Below are 26,929 nucleotides of genomic sequence, written 5' to 3' on the forward strand. Positions count from 1 at the left end.
GGACCTTTAATTTATTATTACTCTCTTATTTTTGTATTATTATTGTTTTTTTGTGTGTTTTTTGTTTTGTTTTTTAACTTTATTCTTTCTTTTTATCATTATTATTATTATTATTATTTCTTTTCTTAATTTTATTTAAATTTTTAATGTTGAAGTTGTTTTCTCTTAATGAGTTTGTCTATAAGCTCACTAATTAAACATTGGTACTTAAAGAGAAGTACATGAGTAAAATGTACTTAGTTACATTCCACCACTGCCTTACAGTATAGATGCATACTGTTTAAATGTGTCAGACACCGGAAGTATTCTATTACATTCAGAATTGACCTGTCACGTTGCGGGTGCACGCGTTAACGTTAGCAATCGCTCCTCTCGTGCACGCGCGTCTCCTGACAGGTGTGAACGCGCGCAGCTGGCTGGTTGCTCTCTGCTGTGACACACATGGAGTTGGTTTGACTCGGAGTTCAGGGCTGAAAACAGGAAGAAATCACGTCTTTCTTTGTATCTGCAATGAGAGAACAGACGGAAAATGGAGAAAACTCAACGAACTCGGTGAGCTTAAAGGATGGAACTACTATTAACAACAACAAGTGATAGTAGTAGTAGTTTACATCAACTAACGTTAACACTAACCCCTCTGTTTTGCAGACAGAAGCCCAGACCTCTACTAAAAATCTGACGTTTTAACGTTACTTTTAACGTAGTTTTATGTTAACACTGTGTAGAAAAGAACTTTCAACGTGATCATTATTTTTAGAAAACACTTTTTAATTCGGCACACAGAAAATACACAAAACAGCTCAGTAAAATTAAAACTTTAGATATAATTGTTATTTATGATAGTATGTTAATTAGTATATTTATTTTATAGAAGTTTTAAATTATTGGCATTTGGTTTAAATAAGTAAAATAAGTAACTAATCCAGTTAATATGATAAACAAATGCTTAAAAAATAACATTTTTACATTTGAAATCTGATGCTCTCAGATTCATAGATAGGACAAATGACTCATCATTACCATATTCCATTAAATAACCTACAAATACAGGTTTTAAAAGATTCAATTTATTTTTTACTTCAATTCTTAGCAATCAAAAAAGTATTTTTAGCTTATAGAAGTTTTATTTGCATATTTGCTCATTAAATTATAGACATTTGGTTTAAAAAAATAATACGAAAATAAATAAAGAAAAAAGAAAAAAGAAGTAACTAATCCAGTTAATATGATAAACAAATGCTTAATAAATAAAAAAATTCCATTTGAAGTCCGATGCTCTCAGTCTCATAGATAGGACAAATGACTCATCAGTACCATATTCCATTACATAACCTACAAATACAGGCTATAAAAGATTTAATTTATTTTTTTACTTTAATTCTTATCAATAAAAAAAGTATATTTAGTTAATCTGTCCAGTTAATATGATAAACAAATGCTTAATAAATAAAAAAATTATATTTGAAGTCTGATGCTCTCAGTTGTTAGTCTCATAGATAGGACAAATGACTCATCAGTACTATATTCCATTAAATAACCTACAGATACAGGCTATAAAAGGTTTCATTTATTTTTGACTTCAATTCTTAGCAATAAAAAAAAAAAAAGTTAACCACGTTATTTTAATTTAAAGTGTAATATTTACACTTTAATCAGTATTTGGCTCTGTAGCCATTCAAGCAGACTATTGCTTTATCAATAGGCCTTTCTAATTAACTATTATTCCAGCAGACAGCACATTGGGCCAAGCCTCTAATGATGTTAAGGGTAAGCGTTTACATACAGTAGATCTTATACATTTTGTTTGTTTTCTATATGGTTTTGACATAGGAGGTGTGTGTGTGTGTGTGTCCAGAGTGAGAGAGTGACCAGTGCTTTTGTCACTCATGTGTGGTGGCATGGTGAGTGGAATGATAAACAGAAGCCTGTGCTATCCATGTCAGCAGCCTAAAATAGAGGCTAACCAAGAGGGTCTCAGATAGCCGCTGGGCTCCATATAAGTCTGGTCAGCCTTCTCTTGGCGTCCTGTGTGTGTGTGTGTCTATGTGTCCACCTGCTGTTGGGATAGCAGGCTTTATATAGCGCCTCTCACTCAGCAGACCCATGTTGTTTCCTTTTAGTACTTCCATGTCTATGAGGTCAAAACATATGACGGCCTTTGAGAGTTTGTGTTTACAAAATGTGGATGTTCAACATGTCACACAAGTTGACAATTCATAATTTAATAAACCCTTTTGTTTAAATCTTCCGTGGCTAAAGCTGCGTGATGTTAACTGTCATGGACAGGAAACGTTATCGTATTGCGGTAACGTGAGGTCAAGCCAGCCGTCACTCATCTCTGTGGTCAAATGGGCCGACGCTACGACTGTAGAGCCTCCACATACTGACATTTATGTTTAATGTATTCAAACGGCCCCGATGGAGCTGACCATGGATGTATAAAGAGAACGGAGCTGACGGGAGAGCTAGAGACGGACTTGGAGAAGTTAGAGGAAGTATACACGTGTGACTACGTCCGGTTTTCAAAATAAGGTGTTAACAAAGGGAACTGTTTATATAAAAAATAAGATATTGATTGGATTATATTCACCAGAAGTATAAAACATTACATGTCCCTTTTATAAATTAAAAAGAAAATACCACTAATTTGTGAGGGAAATGTCTTTATTCTTTGATTTTTGGGTCAAATGTAATAAGTAATTCCTGACAATGACGGATATATTTGACTTCAGGACATCTCTGACTACGTACATGCTGAAAATCAAACATTCTTACTGTATCAATTTAGATATTTTCCAAAGTAAAAGTCCCTAGAAGTGTATGATTCAACTTTTTCCCATGGCCTAGTGTTTAAAAAAGTTAACAAAAATCAAAGTTAATCATAAGATTGAATCGTAATACTTAAAAATCGTAATACTTATCGAATCGGCACCCAAGTATCGTGATAGTATCGAATCGAGAGATAGGTGTATCGTTCAAGCCCTAGTAAATATGGAGCTACCATGAGCAGCCAGTTAGTTTAGCTTTGTAGAAAGACTGGACTCTAACACACGGTCCGCCTACAAGCACCTCTTAAGTGTAAAAATAACAATTTGCCATTTCATTGTGTGCCGGATTATTTCTTGGCTGAAACCAGTATCTTCCTGGAGGAATTGGTCCTCATATATGCTGCACAGACGTGAAAGAGAGGTATCAATCCTCTCATCTAACTCTCGTTAAGAAAGCGATTAAACATATTTCTAAAATGTCAAGCTATACCTTTAACGCTGCTTATTGAAGCCACTGGATTTGGCTTTGCGTCATCAGGCCATTGTCCTGACCCAGCTGACATGTGGACCTCATATAGGCATGACGATGTTGGCATTTAGACATTTGTCCTTCAGCTCCATATATACCCCATGTGTGGCTCACAGGCTAAAAGTGAGGCCCACACTTATCCTCAGGTGCCACGTGGGCCCCAATTTGTTCCCAACAACAGTATGTGGGACAAGGTGGACTGCAGGTGGGATTCTTATGGGCAAAAAGTGGCTTGGCTTTAGCGTTGCATTAAGGATCTCAAGCTTGACTATTGTTTTCCTTTTGTCCAATCTTTTCCCTCAGCAGAGCGAAATCCTGATCAACCAGCTGAGGGAGATCACTGGCATCCATGATCCACAGACTCTCTACAAAGCCTTGAATGTAAGACCTAAGTAGTCATCAGCTTTTATAAGACAATTGAAGCCTATATTATACTTTGCGAGCATGCGACTGGGTCTGTTGTGGTCTGCGTGGCGTGAGTTTCAATCGTGGCAATGTGTTTGTGATCAATGCGCATGTATGGAACGCGTCCTTCAAGTGGACAGTACAAACAGAACTACCATGCGTCCGTGGTGTCCTCAACTGTCCACGTACGTATCCGTTCGGGAGTATGATCAAGGCTTGATGGTGTCTCCCTTGTGTGTACTATGAGGTTATTTTTCCACTATGCAAGCAAGTGAATGGCCTTTATAAAGAAAGTGACATAATCACAGCATTGTGATTTGTTATAGTTAGGGCTATCAATCGCTTAAAATATTTAATCGGGATTAATCTCACGATTGTCCATCGTTAATCGGGATTAATCGTACATTTTTTATCTGTTCAAAATGTACCTTAAAGGGAGATTTGTCAAGTATTTAATACTCTTATCAACATGGGAGTGGGCAAATATGCCGCTTTATGCAAACATATGTATGTATTTATAATTGGAAATCAATTAACAACACAAAACAATGACAAATATTGTCCAGAAACCCTCACAGGTACTGCATTTAGCAAACAAACTGCAGCCCAACAGGCAACAACAGCTGTCAGTGTGCTGACTTGACTATGACTTGCCCCAAACTGCATGTACATAAAGTGGGCATGTCTGTGAAGGGGAGACTTGTGGGTACCCAGAGAACCCATTTTCATTCACATATCTTGAGGTCAGAGGTCAAGGGACCCCTTTGAAAATGGCCATGACAGTTTTTCATCACACAATTTAGTTGTAACGTTATTTTGTCTCGCGACAAGCTAGTATGACATGAAAGAAATGAGTGCTGTTAAAACGAATTTGCTTTAACGTGTTATCATTATGTTAACTTTGACAACCATAGTTATGGCTAAACACATTTGCAATTTCTACAGTATGCTGTAAGATTACGCATTACTAAAATTAAGATTGGTTAAGATTACTATCTATCTCCAGTTTAGTTTAGTGTCAGTTGGGCAGTAATCAGACGTATCCTCTACCCCCCTACCTTGATAATGGAAAAGTGTTTACAGGACGTTTCAGAAATGATGTTACAGCCAAATTACCAACTTTAAGTTGCTTTTTAAGCAGTTGTGGCATATTAAATGTGAATATTAGCCAGAGGATGGTGTCAGAGAAAGGGTCTTTGATGACTTATATCTATAGCATTTGTCTTGTTATGAGCGTAAACATGTTTCTCCTGTGGAGAACATGAAAGTCTGTGCATCCGTCCCTAGAGCCACACTGCTAGTTGGCTAAAAAACATAGCCCTTGCTGTTCTTGTGTAATTAATGTTAAAGGAACAGTCTTTGATTACATTAAAAGCACCCCCAGGGTGCCTAGTTTCCACCCCAGCACACCACTTATGTTTTGAAACACAACTGCAAACGAAAAAATCCCTAGGAGCTGGAGTTAATAGGAACCTCATAAAAGTGATAATTGACAAACAGTACAATAAACAGTCTGGCTGACTGTGGTGCAGGCATCATCCAACCTGTTGTACCAGGGGCAGACAGTGAAACAGCAGGAGCTCTCAGGTTTGGGAGGGGCACATGCACACTCTCTGAGTTCTGAACAAAATTAGAAATGTTTGTCTACTGCTGGTTTCTAACACAAAGGGGGTTTAATTAATCAACTGTGGAGCACATGTTTGAATTACTTTTAAATACTCAGCGTTTGCTATATTGTTCTTTATTTCGTTGTTATGGTGTACTGTATTGTTAAACCTTCTGAAGACACTGATAATATCCAGAATATCTGCCCTCATCTTTTTCTTGTCCTCTTTCTTCAAGGCCAGTCAGGGTGACATTGGTCATGCTGTTGGACTGCTGACCACCCAGTCTGCAGAGGTTCAGGATCCTGGAGAACCACAGGAGTTAGCGACCTCTGCAGAGGCCTGGGAGGGCCAGAAAGGTACACTGAGGACAAAACAAGCATGTTTAGTGTTAGTCAACGGCATAGACGAGAACTTATGCAATCTATTACGCCCCATATGTTGGTAAAATTAAACATGAAACTGTTTTAACTTGTGGGATCTTGTTGACACATTGCTGTCTGATTCTTCAGAGCTTCCTAAAGATGAACTGCAGACGGCCATCGAGCTCAGCCTGCAGGAGTCCCACAATGCCCAGGAGGAGGAGAGAGAATTTAACAGGTACAATGCTTCTTTGTTGCTGGTGACAGTGATTTTATTTTTTTAATTAACTGCTGACATGAAGTATGAAAATGGAAACCGTGGATGTGCACACTTGGGAGTTTTCTTCTTCTCTGGCTCACAAACTGCCAAGATTTTTAGCAAGATTATTACACAGCCAACCAAGACAGTCAGCAAAAGTAACTGCCTACAGCTGAACGAAAACACACACGCACTAGCGTAGTAGCTCTGCGGTTGGCAATGTCAGTAACTGCCACTTTTGACACAAATTGATGTTATTGATGATCCTCTGACTATTCATCAAGTCACACCTGCAGTTCAAAGTTTATTATCATCCTCTGCGATATCTCAACAATTACTGGATGGATTGGCACAACATTTAATGCAGTCATTAATGGTTCCCACACGATGAATATTAATGATTTTGGTGGACCTCTGATTTTTCTTCTAGCCCCACCATGAGGTTGAAACTTCCAGTTAAGAGTGAAATGTGTCAACAAAATCTTAATTTGCTGTAGTTTATGGCTAAATACATGCAAAACTATTGACATTCTCATCAGCTGTACTTTTCGATTTTAGATTTTATTTGTTTACACATATAAAAAAGCTAAAAGTAGAGATTACATAAACAACAACAAATGTGATGGAGAGGTGCAAAAAACCCTCAGTGAGGCTTGATCTGGGCACTCAACCAGCGCATACCTTAATCAATTTTAAAAAGGGAATAAATTATTAAAAAGGATGGTAAAGAGATATAGAAGAAGAAAAAGATATTAGCATCACATGCATTCCAAAGACAAAGTTAAATGGAATTAAGATTCACATTATAATATCATCAGTAAAAACTCATTATCGGTAAACAGTTTACAGAGATAATCCATAAGGAAAACATTGGGGAGATAAAAACAAACCTTTAACAGCTTTCTTAAATTGTTCTGGTGACAACTTTAAAATATGAGATGGCAGAGCGTTCCATATCACTGAACCTCGATAAATTAAACCAAACTGTAACTGAGATGTTCGACACATAGGAGGTCTGAGTTTGGAGTTATTTCGAGTCAAATAATTGTTGATTAAAGGAATACGGTTTGTGGAAATATGAGGGAAGGGTCCTGTTGTGTGCTAAAAAAGGAAAAAGGTATCATGATAACACGCTAAACAAGGATGGTGCTCATGATAATCACTACCTGCTAAACATCAGCGTGTTAATCATTTTAGTATGAAGGTCATACCAGGCTTTTGCTTCTGTCTTGCAACACAGTTTGTGTTTTCCTGAGAGACTTTAGGTGGATTTTACCTTTTATATTATTCCACCTGTACACAGGACAGGGAGTCTAACTAAGTCAACCTGTGTTTGATAGAGTCTCCAGTTCATTGCTTTCAAATGGGTAATGTGTGATGTACTGCAGGGCTCTGGAGGCCAGCGCCGAGGAGAATGCAGCGAGAATGAAGAGGAAGAGGTGTGAAGCCCAGAGTGAGATGTGCAGCCCTGCAGACTGGATCCGTCAGGACGACTGGCCCGTGGGCATTCGCAATGTTGGCAACACCTGCTGGTTCAGTGCCGTCATCCAGGTGAGAGCCAGCGTGTGATTGGTTACATTGGATACAGTACCAAATGTTTGCTGCCTGTCATTTTTGGTTCAATCTAATCGTCCAGTTCATTCAAACAATTTGGTACAGCGGTAAACAAGAAAGACAAATAAAAAGTAGCGAGTCCTTACATTTGAAGCGGTCATAAAGTCTGAATATGTGTCCATTCCTCGATTATTTCTATTCCTTTTATCCGTAAGGGTTCCCCAATCAAAAGAATCAACACGGTTTTTCATTACAATTAATTCAATTTGTGAATATTGTCATGTTGGCTGGCTCGTCGCTGACGGGCAGCTGGGTTTTAACAGGATAAAGAGAGGTGTATGACGGGTGCCGTAAAACGAGCGTCGTTAACTGTCTCGGAGCTAGATCAAATGAATGATTCATAATTGATGTGTTACTCCAAAGCCTCATTTTTATATATGTAATATTCATACTGGTTTAAATAATCAATTTGATAGTATTTCCCATCTTTGCTGAGCATGAGTTTTGTGCGACAGGAATTAAAGACCCATCCTTCAAATATAGGCCGCTTGAGTTCAGCGATTGAAGCAAATAAAAGCCCGGGCTTTTAATTGCGGTTTTATGGTAGACTGTTAAGTGCACTAGTGTCCACCTGCTCTAACAGTGTCTCACATCCTATGCTGCTAAAACTTAAAATAGCTCTCTCACGTGGCTTAACAAACATTTAAAGACGCTGAGTTTCCCTTCCAAGATATCTAACTTTAGTCTGTCGGAGGTGTTGCACCTTGTGTTCAGTCAGCAAATGGTTTTATTTGTGGTTTAGCTGGTAGGTTAGATTTTTTTCCACTTTATAATAGAGCTGCAACTAATGATTCTTATAATTGTTGATTAATTTGTCGATGACTTTCTCAATTGATTATTAGTTGTTTGGTCTATAAATTGTCAGGAAATGCACATCAGTGTTTCCTAAAGCCCAAGATGACGTCCTCAAATGTCTTGTTTCACCCACAGCTCAAAGATATTCAGTTTGCTGTCATAGAGGAGTAAAGAAAACACAAAATATCCACATTTAAGAAGCTGGAATCAGAGAATTTTGACTGTTTTTTCTTACAAAACGTTGCAGCTCTACTTTATATTTCCCATGAGTTCAGTACCAGACATGATTTTAAGAGATCTCCCTTCAATCTCACCTTTTCACCGACTCTATGCCATCTTAATAGAGTTATTAGAAACATCAGGAAGAAAAGAAAAAGGTGTGGGCATATTCCTGCTAAAGGAGGACATGCAGTATTTCTCTGAGATGCTAATTCTATTACAGCTCCATTCCAGACTGAATTTAGTCAGGGGGCCTATCAGGTGGCTCGGCGGAAACCGGAGCCCTCATTGAGATGCACAGGCTGTGTGGATAATTAAATAGCGGGTGATGTGATGATGGAGCGAGCAGTGGACTTCCTCGTATGAGCCTGAAACGGACAGAGAGGAGACACTGATTGTTTGTCTCTGTTGAACTCAGATATGCCTCTGCATCGATTTAGAAGTCAAACCCCCAAAGGACAGGGGTTATTATCTGGGAATAGAAATGGGAAAATGAGCCGGTGTTGCTTGAATACAAATGGCGTTCAAATGATACCCTTTTGTTTGTTTGTTTTTTTTGCCGGTGTCGATACTGTTTGTTACAATTTAACTGATTGTTGTAGATTCAACAGAGCCCGACTCTTGATAAAGCAGTCTCCCTTTAAAAAGTAATTATGCTATCAGATTGAGGCTGAGTGACCACATGATTCACTTGTCAGCTCATATTCCCTCTATTATCCTTTGTGGTATAAATTACAGTAAAACTGAGATAAGCCGTAATTGAATTTCCTCCTCAAATGGAAATATATATCAAGATATTCATAAGTGCTCAGACGCTCCACTCGCCACCACACATGACACATAAGAGTATCTGAATGCTATTAATGCATTTAGTTTATCATGAGAAACACGAGTAGATTATAACAAAGTGGCATGGTGTGTGTGCTTGAGTAGTATGTGTAAAATAAAATAAGAAATACCATAAAATTCAGGAAATATTATTCAAAATATTTTATTTTAATTAGTGCTTGGGGCAGTTTTTTATTCTATCTCACTCAGATAAGTTAGTAACTCACCGAGATAATTGGCATCCACCACAAAAAACAGCTGAGTAGTGAAAAGTCTAAAGCTGTACTTCATCTAATGTGATAAATAAACTGATGATTTTATTGAACTTACAGGAAAAAATCCTCCAACTCTTCTTTAAGGATCGTCATTTTCTACATTCAAACTTTGCATTCATTTTAATTTCACTTCTAATTACAGTAATTTTAGGGCTCAAGGTGCAGTCAGACTGAAATTTGCACCCCCGTTCATTTGATTGAAGAAGGCGTATTCACTTCAATCTGATTGACGTAGTATTGATTGATAATAGTAAGGCTCTTCATTGTCCATGCAATTACAGAAGAGGGTGGGATTGACTTCTCATTCGGGAGGGTCTCAACAAAAAAGCTTTTGATTATATTGTGTAATTTACAGCCAGTGAAATGCTGTTGTTGTTGTTAGCCCACCATCCATGCTGATTTTTACAGTTTATGCTTACAACCATGACCCGTCATTTACTGTCTTGCTTTTCACCACAACGTGGGAGTAAACATCACCCTGAGTCCCGTTTCCCAAAACCATCTGAGAGCTAAGATGATAGCAAATCCTTGTGAAGTTTATAAGGTTACTTCTGAAAGCAACGTAACTTGAGACATTCATAGACATTATTATTTATAGAGATTTTTTCCATTTATCAGACAACACATTAATATAAGCTTTCATGCCAAGGTACAAATATGTATAGAAAGATGGAGAATACTGGAAAGAAACAAAAAAAACTAAATGTAAAAAAAACTAAATTTATTAATGGGTCCCAGGTTTTGTAAAATCTCTTAATGGAGCCGTTGAGGGTGCATCTGATCTTTCACCAGCTTGATGTTCTGCATCACATGTTTGATCCATTGGTTGTGTCATGGAGGGGTTCTATCCTTCTATTTAAATCAAATTGAGCGTCTAGCTAATAGAGCGGAAAATGCAATGACCTTTTGTAAGTGAGGACGAACGTTGGAGCGATCTGGAACTGAGAATACACCAAAAATAGCAATTGTAGGATAATATTACAGCCATAAGTCTTGAAGGGACAAGTTTTTGGCAAGACCACAACATATGGTAGATTGTTGATGGGGTCCGTTTGCACCTGTCGCATATATTCTCGCAAATTTGGATTTAGAGAAGTGTAGCCGATGCAGTATATGAGATATAGAGGGAACAAAAATCATGGAGATTCCACCCTTATTTTGGAGCATCTTAAGAAGCTCTGAAACTTGATGGAGAGACCACAAACTACATGTTTCATAGTCAAAAAAATACTATTTAGTCATTGTAAATTTCTCATTTTATTGTCATCTAAATCTATTGAAACTGCCATGTGGTACACGGTGAAACATATCAATGTAAAATGGAAGTTGGATGGGTGCAAATACTAACTAGCTAGATATCATTGGCATGGGGAACAGTATTCTGTGTTGACCACCACTACATTGCTTGACCACTGTAATCCTGATCTGCCAGCTGGTAATCTCCCACATCTTGACTGCAGGGCTGCATTAATGGTCCTTGTTTTGTTGTCTTGTTGCAGTCATTGTTCCACCTTCCCGTGTTCAGGAGACTAGTTCTCAGCTACCATCTGTCTGAGCGAATCCTGGAGAAGTGTAAGAGCCATTCTGTGAGTAAACAGTTGCTTACTCTGCCATTTCCACAACAGAGACATTTGTTTGAATATTTTCATTCATGCAGGTTCATTTTTCTCAAAATGTCTAATTCACACACATAAAGGAGAGAAGTGATCAAGCTGTGGGGATTTTCCACCATGTGATAGTGCAAAGGAGGCGAAGTTTGACGCTGAGCTTGTGTTAACAGGACAAGAGGAACATAGCCTTCATGCAGGAGCTGCGCTGTCTCTTCGCCCTCATGGTGGGCTCCACTCGCAGGTTTGTGGATCCTTCTGCTGCAGTGGAGTTACTGCGAGACGCCTTCAGGACCAACGAGGCCCAACAGGTATAACACTTTTTGGTCTTATGACAAAAAAATCTTAACTTAAGGTTCGCTTAAAGTAAAGAGGCCTCCCATTTGTTGATAAGACTGGCCTGTTAAAGTCTCAGAGGCACTAGCCAGATTACATAGATTACTTCTAATGCTGCTACTTATACCTGGCAATGTTTCATAAAATAAACACACAGCAACAAAAAATGCAATAATTTATTGATAACAAATAATAAATACAATAAATATTTAGATGTCATGTCATTATTTGTGTTTTGGGAGGATAAATAGAGAGCGAGAGATTGCGCCTGAACCAAAACATGCCTCATTTGTTAACCCACAAACCGACTGTATCTTGTAATGGGAGACCCTGTGTCTTAACTGCCTCTCCAGAGTGTGCGCTGATGGGGTGTGAAGAGGGCAATTTTCTTGGCCAGATGTTGAGATGAGGTTGAAAGCTTTGGAAAAATGGACCTTTGGTTAAGATTGTTTTGTCAAGCTACTGTTTCCAAGTTCAGGACTCTATCCTTTACTATTACAACTACACAGCTTATCTTTTATTATGTCTTCATTTCAGGATGTCAGTGAGTTTTCCCACAAACTGCTCGACTGGCTCGAGGATGCATTTCAGCTGGCTGCCAATGAGTAAGTTATATGTAGATGTCAACCACATACATGGGACTATTCTTCTCTCTTTGTTTGGTAAATTTCATAAACATAATGTAATGTTTTACTTTCAGTAAAGTAGAAGACAAACAACTAAACCCCATGGTTCAGCTTTTCTATGGTACCTTTGTGACAGAACGAAGACATGAAGGTATGAGTTTTGTATCAGGTTTTATGACGGTGACGATCAATATGAATCCTGCTCTCAATCACTTACATCTGTGTGACTTTGCTTAGGTAAGACGTTGTGTAATATCGAGCAGTTTGGCCAGTACCCGCTGCAAGTCAACGGCTTTAACAACCTGGACGAATGCCTAGAAGGAGCTATGGTTGAGAAGGATATTGAGTCACTACATTCAGAGCACAACGTCACATGTGCCCGAGAGGTGAGCAATTTCATCAACTTACTAACAATAGAATTTCTAGGTGTACGGTATTTTCAGTGTTTTTGATGCTTTGCTAAGACAGTTGTATTTTCTCTTGGTTGCAGAGATGGTTCAAAAAGTTACCACCAGTCATGACATTTGAACTGTCTAGATTTGAATTCAACACCCAGCTCGGTCGTCCTGAAAAGATACACAAGAAACTGGAGTTCTCACAAATCATTTATATGGACAGGTGAGCTTTGTACAGAAAACACACACACTTGCACGTTCATTCAGTTTCACTTGTTCCAACAGGCTGTTACGTGGCTATTTAAATGTTTCAACAAATCTTTCACACATGATCAATTTTGGAAATTTCCTGATTTTCCTGTGTACAGATATCTTCACAAAAACATAGAACAGACCCATGAGAGGAGAGGAGAAGTGAAAAAACTCAAGGAGCAACTTGCAGCCCTTCAACAGAAACTCGAGTGGTAAATTACCTCTTGAAGCTGAGATGTGACTTAAAGAAACCTCTCCACTTTTTGGGAACAAATCTTGTACTAAATGTTTCCTGTCTTTATTCACAGCTACAAAAACTATGGCTCCGGACCTACCAAGTATCCTCTGGCTGACATGCTGCAGTTTGTGCTGGAGTTCGCTACCACCAAGCCTTCAAGTGTTTCCCCAGCTGAAGATCTGAGACCAGCTTCTCCGACTCCTGCGAGCTGGGACCCCCTCAGTGAACTCATCTCCAAAGACAACAGGTTGAGTACACAGACTTTTACTAGCACAGCATTAAACAGTCAACTTGTTAATCGTTGTGGTTGAAGTGTAATATGTGTTTGATGACACAGGTTCCTTCTTTACAAAACCTACATTACACCATAACCTTCTTGCAGTACTGAACATATTGGACGGACGTTCTGTCTTTGATGCTTTTCTTGCTTCCCTCAGTGAACCTGGAGACGAAGATTCACCGGAGGGCCTGGTTTCCAGTGTTTCCAGTTGCCAGCGAACCCCCATATACAAGCCCTTCACTCAGTGCAGACTCCCCATTGACTGCCCACCACACCCAGCGCCCCACAGCATCACTGAAGAAGAGCTGCACTTTGTTAAGAACTGCCTGCAGCGCTGGAGGACCGAAGTAGAGAATGACATAAATGGTATGCTTATTATACACACTAACATTGCTTTTAACACAGGTCTATAGAAGTCTTAATGTGCTTTAGCTATCTTAGCATTATGGGTTCTGTTTTTGGCTCTTTAGCTGCTAAATGCTCCGCTATATTCACTAGTTAGTTGTTAACTTTGTCTATCAGTAGTGTACAGCTGCCTGCCATGGCTGGAAACAGGGTTGTAGGTTAAGGTGATAACTCTCTGTGGGTTTGTCTCTATGAGTGACACGTTATACATTACACACAGTCATTTGATCAATTGTTAATATAACTATATTGATTACAGCAGTGTTTACATGTCAAATTGGTAAGGGCAGATGGTGCAGAAAGGGGTCAGTCTTGACACTGAAATTGCAGTGAGCCCTTGACTTGCCAAAGGCACATCCTCTGCTGAACATCTTCTCCCACTTGGTCGCACCAAACTGATGCTTAAATATAATTAATAATGATAACAACTTATTTATAGAGCATTTTTCGTACAAGAGATGTAGCTCAAAGTGCTTTACAAAAGAAAAGAAAAATGCAACACATTCAAACAAGGACCCCAATAGGTACTAAAATTCAACAGTAGGACAGTAGATGCTAAAATATATTAGTGAAATTAAGCACAGAGACCATTGAGAATAATACAAATGAGAGAATTAGTAAGTTAGTTTTCAGCTGTCATTTAAAGGGACTGTTTGTAAGAATCAGAAATGCTTGTGAACAGCGACACCTGTGGCCGTTAAGTCAAGCGTCCTGTTGCTTGGGCTCGCACCTGTGCTGGCTCTACATAGACGTGAACGAGCATCGCTCAAAACAGTGAGGCGACACACGTCAGCTAAAACCACAATATCACTCTATATTTCACCTGCATGGCAGTAATGTAAGCTGACTAGACGAAGGTCTCTCTAATGAATCAATGCTAATTGAAACCTGCTCTCCCAGACCTTCCCATAATGAGGCAAATAATAGGTAAAAGAATATAAAAGAAATTAATTTCCATTTAGCTGTAGGTGTACTGTATTAATTTCCGTGTTTTCTTTCTGTGTTTTTTGTTTGTGTGCCAGAGCTAAAGGCCAGCATCGACAGGCTCTCTCAGATGTTGGAGGGCATGTACGGAGACAACAACCTCTGCCAGGTAAGACTTACACTCACCTAATTCACTCTGACAAACAGAAATTCAATCACATGTTTTACATCTGCAGCTGCAGGAAGAGCATCGGTTGAGATTAGATGAAACTTTATTGATCTTTGTGGAGAAACAGAAAATATTGTAATGTAAACAAGTCAACGGAATACAAATTATATTAGGTGTTTTGTACAGCAGGGATCCAATGCAGTCTCCCACTCTCTCATATTTAGGCACCCTACAGACTCCATGCAGTTCTCGTCCATGAAGGCCAGGCATCAGCAGGCCATTACTGGGCCTACATCTACGACCACGCCAACAAGCGCTGGATGAAGTACAATGACGTCAGCATCACTGAGTCATCATGGGAGGAGCTGGAGAGAGACTCATTTGGGGGCATGACCAACGCCAGCGCCTACTGTCTGATGTACATCGATGACAGGCTACCCAGCCTTATTACAGGTACATCTCTATGTGTTTTTCTGTTGTATGATTTGATTTAATTAGATTAGATTAACATTGAATAAACTTAGATATGATATTGGATTATACTTCATAGATATTTCCATATCGTCTTTGGCTATGTGTGTGTTTTTGTCCATGCATGTACATCAAAAAGCAAAGGACAGGGGATCTTTCTAGCCATAATAATTGATTACAATCAATTAATTCTACGGTCATTTTAGTATTTTTAATGGTCAGTATGTGCACATGATGTCAGTAAGTGTGTTTTATTGTGTAAGTCTATTAACTGACACTACCCCGCATCCACCCAGAAGACACAGATGATGAGACAGGCCAGATGCTGCATGGCATGGACTCCCTGCCGCCCGTCCTCAGACGCTACGTCCATGAAGACAACCGCTGGTTCCAGCAGGAGCTCAGTGAATGGGAGGAGCAGTTCTGCCAGACCGCGGCCCCACAGGGAGAATCTACAGCCTCCCCAGAGCCCCCCGACCCCAGTCCAGACGATACAGAGCAGACACCAGTTGAGCCAGCGCCCCAGTCAGGACCAACCCCTGAGGAACTGGACGAGGGAGCTTCTTCAGAGCCACCACCAGACCCAGAAGCAGACAAGGATCCAGAGCCTGATCCCAAAGAGAAGCCTGAAGGTCTGTAGTGGTGACTAGAGAAAAGGGACTATAAGCATAAAAAGCATGTAGTAATGACCTGTAAATAGCCATCATACATGTAAAAGTGACTACTGAACAGTACTCCTCTCTTTTTTTGACCCCAGAAGAATCAGAGTCAACGCCACCACCACCACAGAGCCCCGGCTGCCAGCCAGACGACACCAGCAGTGCGTCAGTCACTGACACCCTAGGGCCCAGCCAGAGCGTCACCTCAGCTGAGACGGAGCTTCAGATTCAGGTGGGCAAGTCCCTGACACCTCAGACACCCGCTCCCCCCCCTCTGTAGAATATGGGTCAGAAATTCTAGGCCACAAAAATAAAGTGTGTACAGCTGGGTGAAGGATCTCATTCCACCACTTAGCATGGCGACGGAGATCCAGGCTAAATGTCAGGCGGGGTGTAATGCACAGTTGAATTAAAGGTTAGAAGTGATTACTGCTATCAGCTCATTTGTTTGATTGTCAGCGGCTTGTTCAGAGGCATATCATATCATTTTCACTTTATCACTTTCAGTTTATGTTGTGGTAAACAGATTTAGAAACATGTGCAGTCCAATACGACGACGCCACAAAGTACAGCCTGAAAATGATGTTGTATTAGGGCCCAAATGTCTGGTTTTGTCCACAACTCAAAGACGTTCAGTTTACTGTCATAGAGGAGTAAAGAAACCAGATAATATTCACATTAAAGAAGCTGGAATCATTTTTAATTTTCTTTAAAAAATACTCAAAACGATTAGTAGATTATCAAAATAGTTGGCGATTAATTTAATAGTTGACGACTAATGGATTAATCGTTGCAGCTCTGTTAAAGTTGTAAATTTACGTAAAAAAACCTCAAATCAGGATCTTGTTTTCTTCTGAAAAGGCCCAATTCACGGCAATGTCTCTTCAAAGTCCAGATGCTTATGATAATACGGTGATTCTGGGCTAAAATCAAGAGTATTTCCTTATTGCTAAATCCGATTGCAAAACAGAGACAGGTTGCAATTATTCCCGCCCGCACCGGAGGGGAAAACAATTGACAATCGACTTGTATTGACGTATTGCGTGAATGTGCCTCCTTGTCAATTTTGTCTGCTGGCAAACAACAGACAGCCTAAAAGCTGCTGTTTGTTGGGTAAAGAACCCAGAAGTTTTTATAAACTGCCTAACCAAAAAAACTGAGGATACAAGTAATAAGACGTGAGGCATCAGCAGGAAGAATGGGGAAACTGTGGGATCCTGACACTCAGTAACGTTACACATGCAGCAAGCAGTTTGTCCAAATATCAGTTTTAGGTTTCTGTAAGTTAAGCTAGAGTATTTTGAAAGTAAACAACTTTTGGAATGTGAATACATCAGAAAGCTATGCAGTGTTGTGTTTTCAAGTGCCTTAGCTAACTACAGTAACTTGATAGCACAAAGCTGACATTAGCTCGCTAACAGCGAACTTGTCCCACCATCATTTCAGTTATGAGGTCATCCACTGCAGTCATAATACACGGCAAGCAGCAGCATCTGTAGTGTGATGAGGTTGATCCAACCTTGCGAAGTGAAGCGATGTGGTTCCTTTACAAAAAAAAATCCACTATTTTTAATTTTTAATTTCTGATTTATTTTTTTCTCGCAAATTCATGACTTTATAATCTCAGAGAATATCCTAGTTTTTTTTCTCAGAAATTGTCAGTTTTTTCTCATAAATTTGCCACTTTAATCTCAGAGAATATCCTAGTTATTTCTTGTAAATTTACGACTTTAATATCAGAAATTGTGAGTTTATGTCTCAGAATATTACCCCCGTCATTTTTTCTTTTTTACCTAATATGCTGTCGTATAAATCAGCAACTCTGTCAACGAAAACTGATTATAAGCTTCATAAACATAAGATGTATTGTAAGATGTGCCATTAGATGGCATTAAATATGCTGGTAACTGTATTAAGGTAATAACTTCAAACCACTGGTGTCCTGTCGACGTATCGGGAGCTCCATTAACACATTGATTTGTCACATGTAAGTGAATATTACTCCCTAAGTGTATTTCCAGATGTATTCAGCTGCAGCCTGTCTGCTGACCCACCTGACTTCATATAATAAGATCAACCTTTCACTGGATACAAGAAGCTATTTTGAATTTCACACACTCCCTGAGCCAATTTGTTCACAGTTGGAGCGGGGGGTTGGTGTTTAAATAGAAACACATGCTCTATGACATTTTCCAGACTTCGCTCCGCAGGTGTTTATAACACATACAGATGTGTAGATTAGTGTAAGTGCATTTCTACATTGAGGCACACTATGCAAAGCGTTAACCAGTTAAAGTGGATATAGATAATGGACGGATGGATGGGTGGAAGGCATAGTAATGTGCGTCTTGTTTGAATCTTTCTCTGTCAGACTCCTGGCCCTGAAGCAGAGCTTAGTAACCCGGCACCATCTGACCTCCATGTGGAGAAGGAGGACACACAGGCGGCAGGCCTCAGCTCTAAAGCTGAACGCGAGCCAGAGGCTTCCAGAGAAGCTCCTGAACATGAAGCAAAGCAGCAGGAGGATGAGGAGCAGCAGCAGGAGGTCCCGGCCAGACAGCGACAGACTGAGAACGAGGTCTCGGAGGTGGAGATCCCCAACGTGGGCAGGATCATGGTGAGAGCTGATGCTGATGGATACAATGAAGAGGTAAGTACGTGTCGTAACAGCCCTAATATAATACATTTGCAACATCCTAAACTGTTCAGGATCTTTTCAACGACATCACGAGCAGCTTTCATTCTCAAACTGTTTGCTGCCCAGTTGGTTTTATAATCCCTCTTGTTTCTCCTCATGTAATAGATGATGCTGACTCCAGCTATGCAGGGCGTCATTCTAGCCATCGCCAAGGCCAGACAAACTTTCGATAAGGACGGCCCTGAGGCTGGCCTCATCAAGGTATGTGGGTCTTGCACAAAATAATTAAATAATCCTGAAATAGTTTTGCCAGCCAACATCAAATATTTACATTGATACATTAAACTGACTCCTACAAATTTAGGAGCGATCTTTTCTCTCTCTACAGTTTTGATTAATATTTCTTTCCCACATACTTATTAGATTCAAGAACATAAAAACATCCAAATGTAATGAGGGATTTGTTGGCTACAAATCGTTCATCAGCACGCATCATATACTGTATTAATTAACAATTAACATTATTAATTAGACGATCAGAAGCCTCCTAAAGATGTCTTTCTATAAATGATAAAAGACTTGATTTTTTATAAACTATTCCAAATGTAAGAAGGTCAAAGTCGATAACAAGACGAGTGTTTTAACCTTGTCTTTTGACTCAGAAAATTCAATACTCCCCACATTTTAATGACAACACAGAAAACACTCAGAAACACAGAAAACATTCCAAATTATGTACCAGGGTCTAAGTCAGTAAAAAATCAATTTGCTCTCCTCACATAAGGAGATACTTGGATTGATACTTGAAGGCCAAAGTCAAATAATTTACTTGTTTGTATGTATTTTTGATGAGATTTTCCACTTCAGAGATTTTCCACTTGTCTCAACTCTGTTAGCAAGCATCATCACTAAAACAAAACTCTTGTAACGTATTCAGTTGTTGTATGAGTCATTCCGAGGTCCATCAGTCACTGTGAGGTTGCATCAAATTAAATCCATCGATCTAGTGCTTTTACATGAGCATAATGGCAAATTTAGATGTAATTAAAACTAAGATATATTCCCCACTGTTCCTCAGGCCTTCCACGAGGAGTATTCCCGCTTGTATGAGCTCTCCCAGGAGGAGATCACACCCCAGGAGGACGCACGCCTGCAGCACGCGCTGGTCTACTTCTTCCAGAACAAGGCACCCAATCGCATTATTGAGAGGACGCTGCTGGAGCAGTTTACCGACCGCAACCTGAGCTTCGACGAGAGGTACACACAGATCACAGAATCGATATCATAAACTAACTAACGATTGACAGATGAATAGACCGGTGACAGATAATGATAGTCTACTGTAGCTCCGTACGCTACCCTCCAATCTAGGATGAAACTGGCGCTATAAAAGACTAGAAGTGCACTCGGAAAGTGCAGGTTTCATGTACGTCGCTGCCCCTCCCTCGCCACCAAAACCTAATGGATTGTTCATTGTGCCACACCCCACCCCTCCAAAAAATGTCATTCAAATCCATCACAGACTTTTGGAGTAATCATCCAAACGGACAAACCAACAAACAAACCAACGCCGGTGAAAACATAACCTCCTTCCTAGGCCTTCGGCCTTGGTGGAGGTAAAAATGGATCACAAACCGGAAGATCAAGTAGAAACCTGAAAACCTGTTGGACATTATAGGATATTATAATTAGGACTGGACAGAATAGTTTGAAGCTTTAAAGGGACTATTTGTAAGATTCAGAAATGCTGCTTAACTGCGACACCTGTGGCCTTGAAATCAACGAAAGTCAGCGTCGAGCTCGCGCTTGCTCGCTCTACATAGACATGAACGAGCATCACTCAAAACAGTGAGGCGACAGACGTCAGCTAAAACCACAATATCACTCTATATTTCACCTGCTTGGCAGTAATGTTAGCAGACCAGACGAAGGTCTCTCCATGAATCACTGCTGATCCTAGTGTTGGCTTTTCCTGCTCAGCGCAGGCTTCAGCAGCGGGGCTCCTCAACGAGTTACGTTATCGCCTCCCGACCGTAAAAAGTTACAAACAGTCCCTTTAACATTGACATTCAAATTATAAATCGTCATTCGAATGCTGCACAGCTTTTTTTTGCATGTCTTTTCATTGTGTTTAAACCCGGTATAACAAAAAAATCCCTTTCTTTAGGGTGATGACGTCATAAAATATGAGGACAGACATTCGAAGCTTCATTCGAAAAACCTCAATAGCTTTGAATGTTGAAAAAAATTACATTCGGCAATGCCTTAATGATAATATATTAGATTAGAACAAGTTGTGAGGCTAAAAGCATTAGGGAACATGATAAATTGATTTGTTAGAAAGCAGATAATGTTTGAGAGGCGTAACTAGAGAGTAACTAAGGTAAAATGTGGCTGTACACAGAGCAGCAGCACTTCATAAACTAAGAAATACATTAGACCATACAGCATGCCTATCCTGCCATCCAGTGTCCAGAGCAGAGAACTGCAGCGCGGTGTGAATGTTCCATTATCAATCCTGTTGTAAATTAAAAACATTCATATAATGTCCTTTTTTGTACATGCAGGGCCATCAGCATCATGAGGGAAGCCCGAACCAAGCTGCGCCTCATCAAGCCAGAGGACATGGACATGGATGAGTACTTGGTGGGCTGACAATTGACTTATTTTCAGGGATACACTGTTCGTGTTTTGGGGGGTTTATGGAAAAAAACAGCATAAACAACAAATGAACTAATTGCTGGTTGTCTTATGTGCTTTTTCACAGCAGTGGCATGATGACTACAAGATGTTCAGAACGGTGTTTGTCTACTTGCTGACTGGACTGGAGCACTACCAGCATGGGAAGTAGGTGTCGAACGACCACCACAACACCGCCTGGCCAGCATGTGTCGGGTCACTTCTGTAGAGCAATATCAACCTCAGCCATGTGTCGCACTAAAAATCACAGTTTCATATGAAGTTGCAGAAAGGAAAAGTTACAATAATTATACTGCACAAGCACATACAACATAGAGGAGACATAACATAGCTACCAATGCACACCTCTTACACTTCACATGAGAAGAACAAGTAGAAGTATAGCGGGAAATTAATTTGAAGGGTAATGAAGTTCAGCTGTTCCAGTAAGAAAACATCTTTTATTAATGATATTGTTTATTGTGAAAAGATATGCAGCAATAACATTTTATGGGGGGGGAAAATGTAAATACTTTGACTGTATTGCGACATACTTACGCAGGAATACCATTCTGACTGGAATTGATAAACATCTGTGTTCTGTCCTTTAAAAAAATGTGGTTTACATTACAAAAAATGTATTTCTTACCGATTGGCCGATAGTGGGACTGCAGTTTTTTGCAGATAAAGACATGGTGACCGCTGTGTGTGTGTTTGTGCTGCAGGATGCGGGAGGCACTTATCTTCTTGGCTCATGCGTACGAAACCAACGACACCCTGCTGAAGAACGGAGAGACACGTGGCGTGGACAAGACTCTTATTGCCATTTACAGGAGGAAATGCCTCACTGTGAGTAAGGCAGCTGTTGCAGTCAGTGTGTGTGACTACAGTAAGAAAAACTTAGAACATGAAAATGTAACTTTCATGGTAGTCTGCTCTTGTAAGTTGATATTTCTTGTTTTAAAGTAGATATGATTGCCTGCTGCACTAGAGGATGTTTCAGGAGTCATTAGAATCATAGCAGTCATCCTCTGGGAACTATCAGTGTCCATGGGACATTTCATGACATTCGGCCAAAAGTTGCTCTGGAACAAAGTGCTTGAAAGACAGAAGGACATACAGGCCAACAGTGCTATATTTAGGCTGTGTCACTAACAGGAAAACATTTTTAGATAAGAAGCACTTGGCTTCCTGTCCTACTTTACAGTCTCACTAGTTCATACAATGCAGTCAACATTGCTGACATTTTTGTTGTGTTACATTTGAAACAATGACTATGAAGTCGAGGTTCAAAGTTCATTATTGACCCTGTAACTAGACGTTAAGAAAACAACCTCACTTTCAACCAGAGAGGGCAGTGGCACATAGCTATTAGGTTATTCTTAGAATAATTAAGGTGATGGAGAATGTCAGGTTTTTATCTCTTACTTGCTTTATGAGCACCATGTTGCAAACTGATCAAACACACAACATAGTAAATACGGAGGAAATGTCATGACAATAACTTTTACTCTCTTCTCCATCCTCCTCCTCCTCCTCCCAACATCCACCACGCAGGCCTTGAATGAAAGCGCATCGAAGCTTTTTTGCAGCGGCGAGGAGAGCAATGTGGAGGAGGGCATCGCCATCATGGACGATGCCGTCATCCCCTGCCTTCAGCTGATGAGCCGGGACTCGTCTTTATCACAGGAAGACCGGGACGCCATGGAGAACATCCGCAGCCACTGGTGCTGCTGCCTGGGCCAGGACATGGACGGTAAGAATTTTTCAATGTGACTGTCAAAATTAATTTAATCACAATAATACTAAATAATCGCAAAAGATCCCAGATGCAATGATATAAGTTACCTCATGGAGTTTTCATTCTAATGTTTACATTCAGTGTTTCTCAACAAAATGCATGGTGTGCAAGCTTAAAGCTATAATATGCAACAATTTCTTAAAAAAACTATCTATAGACTCATACAAAATTAATCCTTCTCAATCACCGCTGCCTGCATTTGCTCTTTTCTTCTTGTTTTGTTGTGTTCAAGACATTTCTGGGCTTCAGCAATAATGATTTATTTCTCTGATTCACTACTTTGTTCTCACTAACGCCGCTCCCTCTCTTCATTCACACTATAGCTTGCTCGACCACCGCTGCTCTCTTTCCCTCTCTCGACTCGTTGAGCCATAGACTCTCGACTCTTTCTTGCCTCTTGCTGGTGCATTGCTACATTGGAATAGCGTGAAACTGTCGGCGGAACTCTGCATCGCGATACATATGCATCCTTCTCCGTGCGCTCATAGAGCTGGAAAATTGTGACTTACACCTCTACTAACACTAACTAACAAACCTTAAACTAAAATATGCTAAAATAACCCCCCCGTTTTCCCTGCTGTTCCTTTGTTTTCAGACTCATTGCAGGTGAAGCTGGGCGAGTTTCTGCCCCGGGTTCTGGACGGTTCAGCTGAGACAGTAGTTCTTAAAGACCCACCCAAAGTCCAAGTCAACCAGGCCCACGACCTGTGCAGTCGCCTGGCCGCGGTCATGGAGTCCATCCACAGCACCTCGATAGTCAGCGTTAAGTAAAGCTCTGAATGAATCCCCCAACAACCTGATCGAACCGTGCGTCCAAACCTGCAAGCAACTTGGCCGATAGCTCGTTCTGTGCTGACAGACTGTGGGGTTGAGACAGTTTTCAACAAGCCAAATCATGTATTTCATTTTACCTGCTGGTTTAGTATTGCACATGCACATCATTTTGATGGTTTAACATAGCAAGCTGTAAGCACTCGTTATACAAAAGAGGCCCAAATGGTAGCAGTCCACTGTCATTTTTTCTCCCATGACCTGCAGAACTGACAACAGTTATTTGTTTGTGTCTAAAACCAGGTTTTATACCTTCTGCCTCCGACTCGACTTTGAATTCATCCCCTTGGAGTTGGTACCCACTCTAAAAAGCACATTACTCCGTTCTGGTACTACGTAGTGGCTCTGATGTTTGTCCCTAAAAACTGTTCAGAGAACTGTAAAGATTTATATTGCTGGAATCAGCTTCTCGTCAGCCGAATAATTCATAAAATCAACATGCTGAACAAACGAGACGTCATCAGTAGGAAGCTTGAAACTCTGATTGGCACTTTAATGTGTTTTATTGTCCGGCAAACTTATTAACTTTAAATACTGGCGACGATTGTCACTCAACTCAGCGGGAAGTGACTGGATTTGTTGTTGTGTTGCTAAGCAGTGTGAACGCACAATAAGGCCTTTATACAGGGCTTTAACAAAAAAAAAAATCACTAGATTTGAACTGCACAGTAACAAATGCATTTTTAAATATATGTTTTATATTACTTTGTATTTTTCTAGCTAGAAATAAAGATATCCACAGTTACTTTTATGCGTAAAACATTAATGGCAGGGCTTTCTGCACAACTTTAAAAAGAGCTGTCACGTGCTCACATGTGCAGATCGCTTTAAATCTGTGTACTTGAACTATTAAACAGTGGAAACTCTTCTTTGATCGAGCTTGACAGTGTCCTGTTGGACAGCACTTTGCTTAACAGGTGTGCCTTTTCTCCCCTTTTTTGAAGGGTTCTTTGTAAACCATGTAAACCCTTTGAAAGGAAAGACATGAGACAAGAGATGAAATCCTTTTTTTATGCCTCTGCGTCGGTGACAGCCGTTTGCCGGAGGAATTATGTTTTTGGGTTGTCCGTCCGTTCGTACCATTTTCATGAACAACGTGATATCTCAGGAACGCCCGGAGGGAATTTCTTCAAATTTGGCACAAGCGTCCACCTGGACTCAAAGGATGTGCTGATTAGATTTTGGTGTTCAAAGGTCACTGTGACCTCACAGAACAAGTTTTTAGTCATAACACAAGAATTCATATGATAATTATGACAATTTTACACAAATATCTAACAGAATAAAATGATGAAGTGATGTTATTTTGGACAGACATTGATGTAAACTGCAACTTGACTTGATTGGCAGAGGCATACAACCATTCTATTTTTTTCTGGTGTCCCAGATGCAACGCAGTATCACGAATGAATCTTCTGAATCAGGATTTTCAGGCCAGCAACAACTGATTTCACACTGCTTTTTCACTTGTGCTCTGTGATGATACTCAATAAATGTTTTAAATACTCTGTGTACTGGTTTATCATTGACTGTCTTCGCTTGTGAGTTGCACCTGAAATCGCATTTTGCTTAGTTAAAGACAGGCCCATGATAGGCAACAGCAAACAATGTCTTTTTTAGTCAATGATGGCAAATAACGTTAAACGTGTTTGCTCTATGAGACATCTGCCAGCTGCCAGCTAGAGGAAATACAGAAATGCTGCAGTGTTAAATTAAACTAGTTATTTGGAGCTTGAGGCAGGGCCAGAAGTCATTTTTGGTTGCATCGCAAGACATGAACATTTAGAGAGTGGCTGGCATCAACATGGATTCTGGACCTTTAATAAAAATAGGCTATCCAAATTCATAAATGGAGATGTCTGAAATAATGTTTGACAGCAGTGAATGCACTGCTGTACTTTGCACTGAGTTAGTGCCAGTGACATGCCAGTGTGAGAGGTACTAGGCTTGATAAAACTACACTATTACCAGCAATGAGTGCTTTAATTGCAGACTTAATCTCAGTCTCAGCTTTCCAAATATTCCTTATCAGTGTTCTTCAACACAGGCAAATTCAAAGTCTTGAAAAATTCATTGGCTTCCTCTGAGTTAAATTTAAATTCCGACTCATACAATTCTCGAAAAGCCAAGGATTGAATAATTGCTCTCCATTTGTTTCAGTCTGAACGCTAACATTTTGCCAGCCTTATCACCATTCTCTAAATATCTCCGCCTTAATCTGTACAAAGCAAATGTTGTTTATTCATGCAAGGATGCTTGCAATTCAGACCTACAGAGTAACATTGAATTTTTAAGATCCAGATTATTAGGATTAGTGTTTTTTCTTTCACCCCGTTGTCTCTGTTTTGCAGCAGAGTAACTAATGATTCACCCTCTACAAGTAACTTTAAATGCCTCCCATGCCATCTGTACAGAAGAAACAGAATTCAGGTTTACAGCACAAAAGTGGGATATTTTGTCCTTTACCGATGAAACAAACTTCTCATTCCCTATCAAGGTATTCTTGAACTTCCAATATCTTGTTTTAAGATTGAAGATTTTGAAGATTTAAGATATTTGACATTAACAAATAGTCAATCCTGGAGTAAGAATTGTGGACCATAGAATAAAAAGTATATTCACGGCAGCTTGGATTAAGACAACGCCATTTATCCGTTAAACCTAGAGAATTCTGAATTTCTCCAAAAGCTGCAGACAGGGCAGCATCTGATGGAAGGGGACGGTTTGTCTATTATTTGGTCACAAACTGAGTTGAGGTCCCCACCAAGCAGCACAGGATCACTAGTGAACCTGGATAGTAGTACACATAATGTCGACAGGAATGCCACTTGCCCAGAATTCAGAGCATATATATATATATATATACATATATAAATGTATATGTATATATACATATACATATATATATATATATATATATATATATATATATATACCAATATTTGTTTTGTATTTGTATT

General features: G+C 39.8%; 1 protein-coding gene across 3 annotated transcripts; it reads left to right on the forward strand.

Annotated features, from left to right (window-relative positions):
• The first annotated feature begins 372 nt into the window (after positions 1 to 372).
• Positions 373 to 25,476, forward strand: usp28 (ubiquitin specific peptidase 28). 3 transcript variants are annotated; one of them, XM_074610110.1, is made up of 26 exons: positions 373 to 552; positions 3,601 to 3,678; positions 5,545 to 5,665; positions 5,819 to 5,906; positions 7,316 to 7,478; positions 11,158 to 11,244; positions 11,439 to 11,576; positions 12,139 to 12,206; positions 12,302 to 12,378; positions 12,465 to 12,613; positions 12,718 to 12,845; positions 12,991 to 13,086; positions 13,183 to 13,359; positions 13,550 to 13,758; positions 14,820 to 14,890; positions 15,115 to 15,343; positions 15,658 to 15,993; positions 16,119 to 16,252; positions 18,392 to 18,670; positions 18,824 to 18,919; positions 19,737 to 19,915; positions 21,226 to 21,304; positions 21,426 to 21,505; positions 22,063 to 22,186; positions 22,895 to 23,093; positions 23,734 to 25,476. In XM_074610110.1, the coding sequence occupies exons 1-26, from the start codon at positions 511 to 513 to the stop codon at positions 23,907 to 23,909; spliced, it is 3,603 nt and encodes a 1,200-aa protein (XP_074466211.1). In that variant the 5' UTR covers positions 373 to 510; the 3' UTR covers positions 23,910 to 25,476. The 3 variants fall into 3 exon arrangements, with proteins under 3 accessions (XP_074466211.1, XP_074466212.1, XP_074466210.1); XM_074610111.1 differs by having other exon boundaries at positions 3,604 to 3,678; XM_074610109.1 differs by lacking the exon at positions 373 to 552 and having other exon boundaries at positions 15,661 to 15,993.
• The last annotated feature ends 1,453 nt before the right edge of the window (positions 25,477 to 26,929 follow it).

Source organism: Sebastes fasciatus, chromosome 16 (genome assembly GCF_043250625.1).
Source record: "Sebastes fasciatus isolate fSebFas1 chromosome 16, fSebFas1.pri, whole genome shotgun sequence".
NCBI classification, from domain to species: Eukaryota; Metazoa; Chordata; class Actinopteri; order Perciformes; family Sebastidae; genus Sebastes; species Sebastes fasciatus.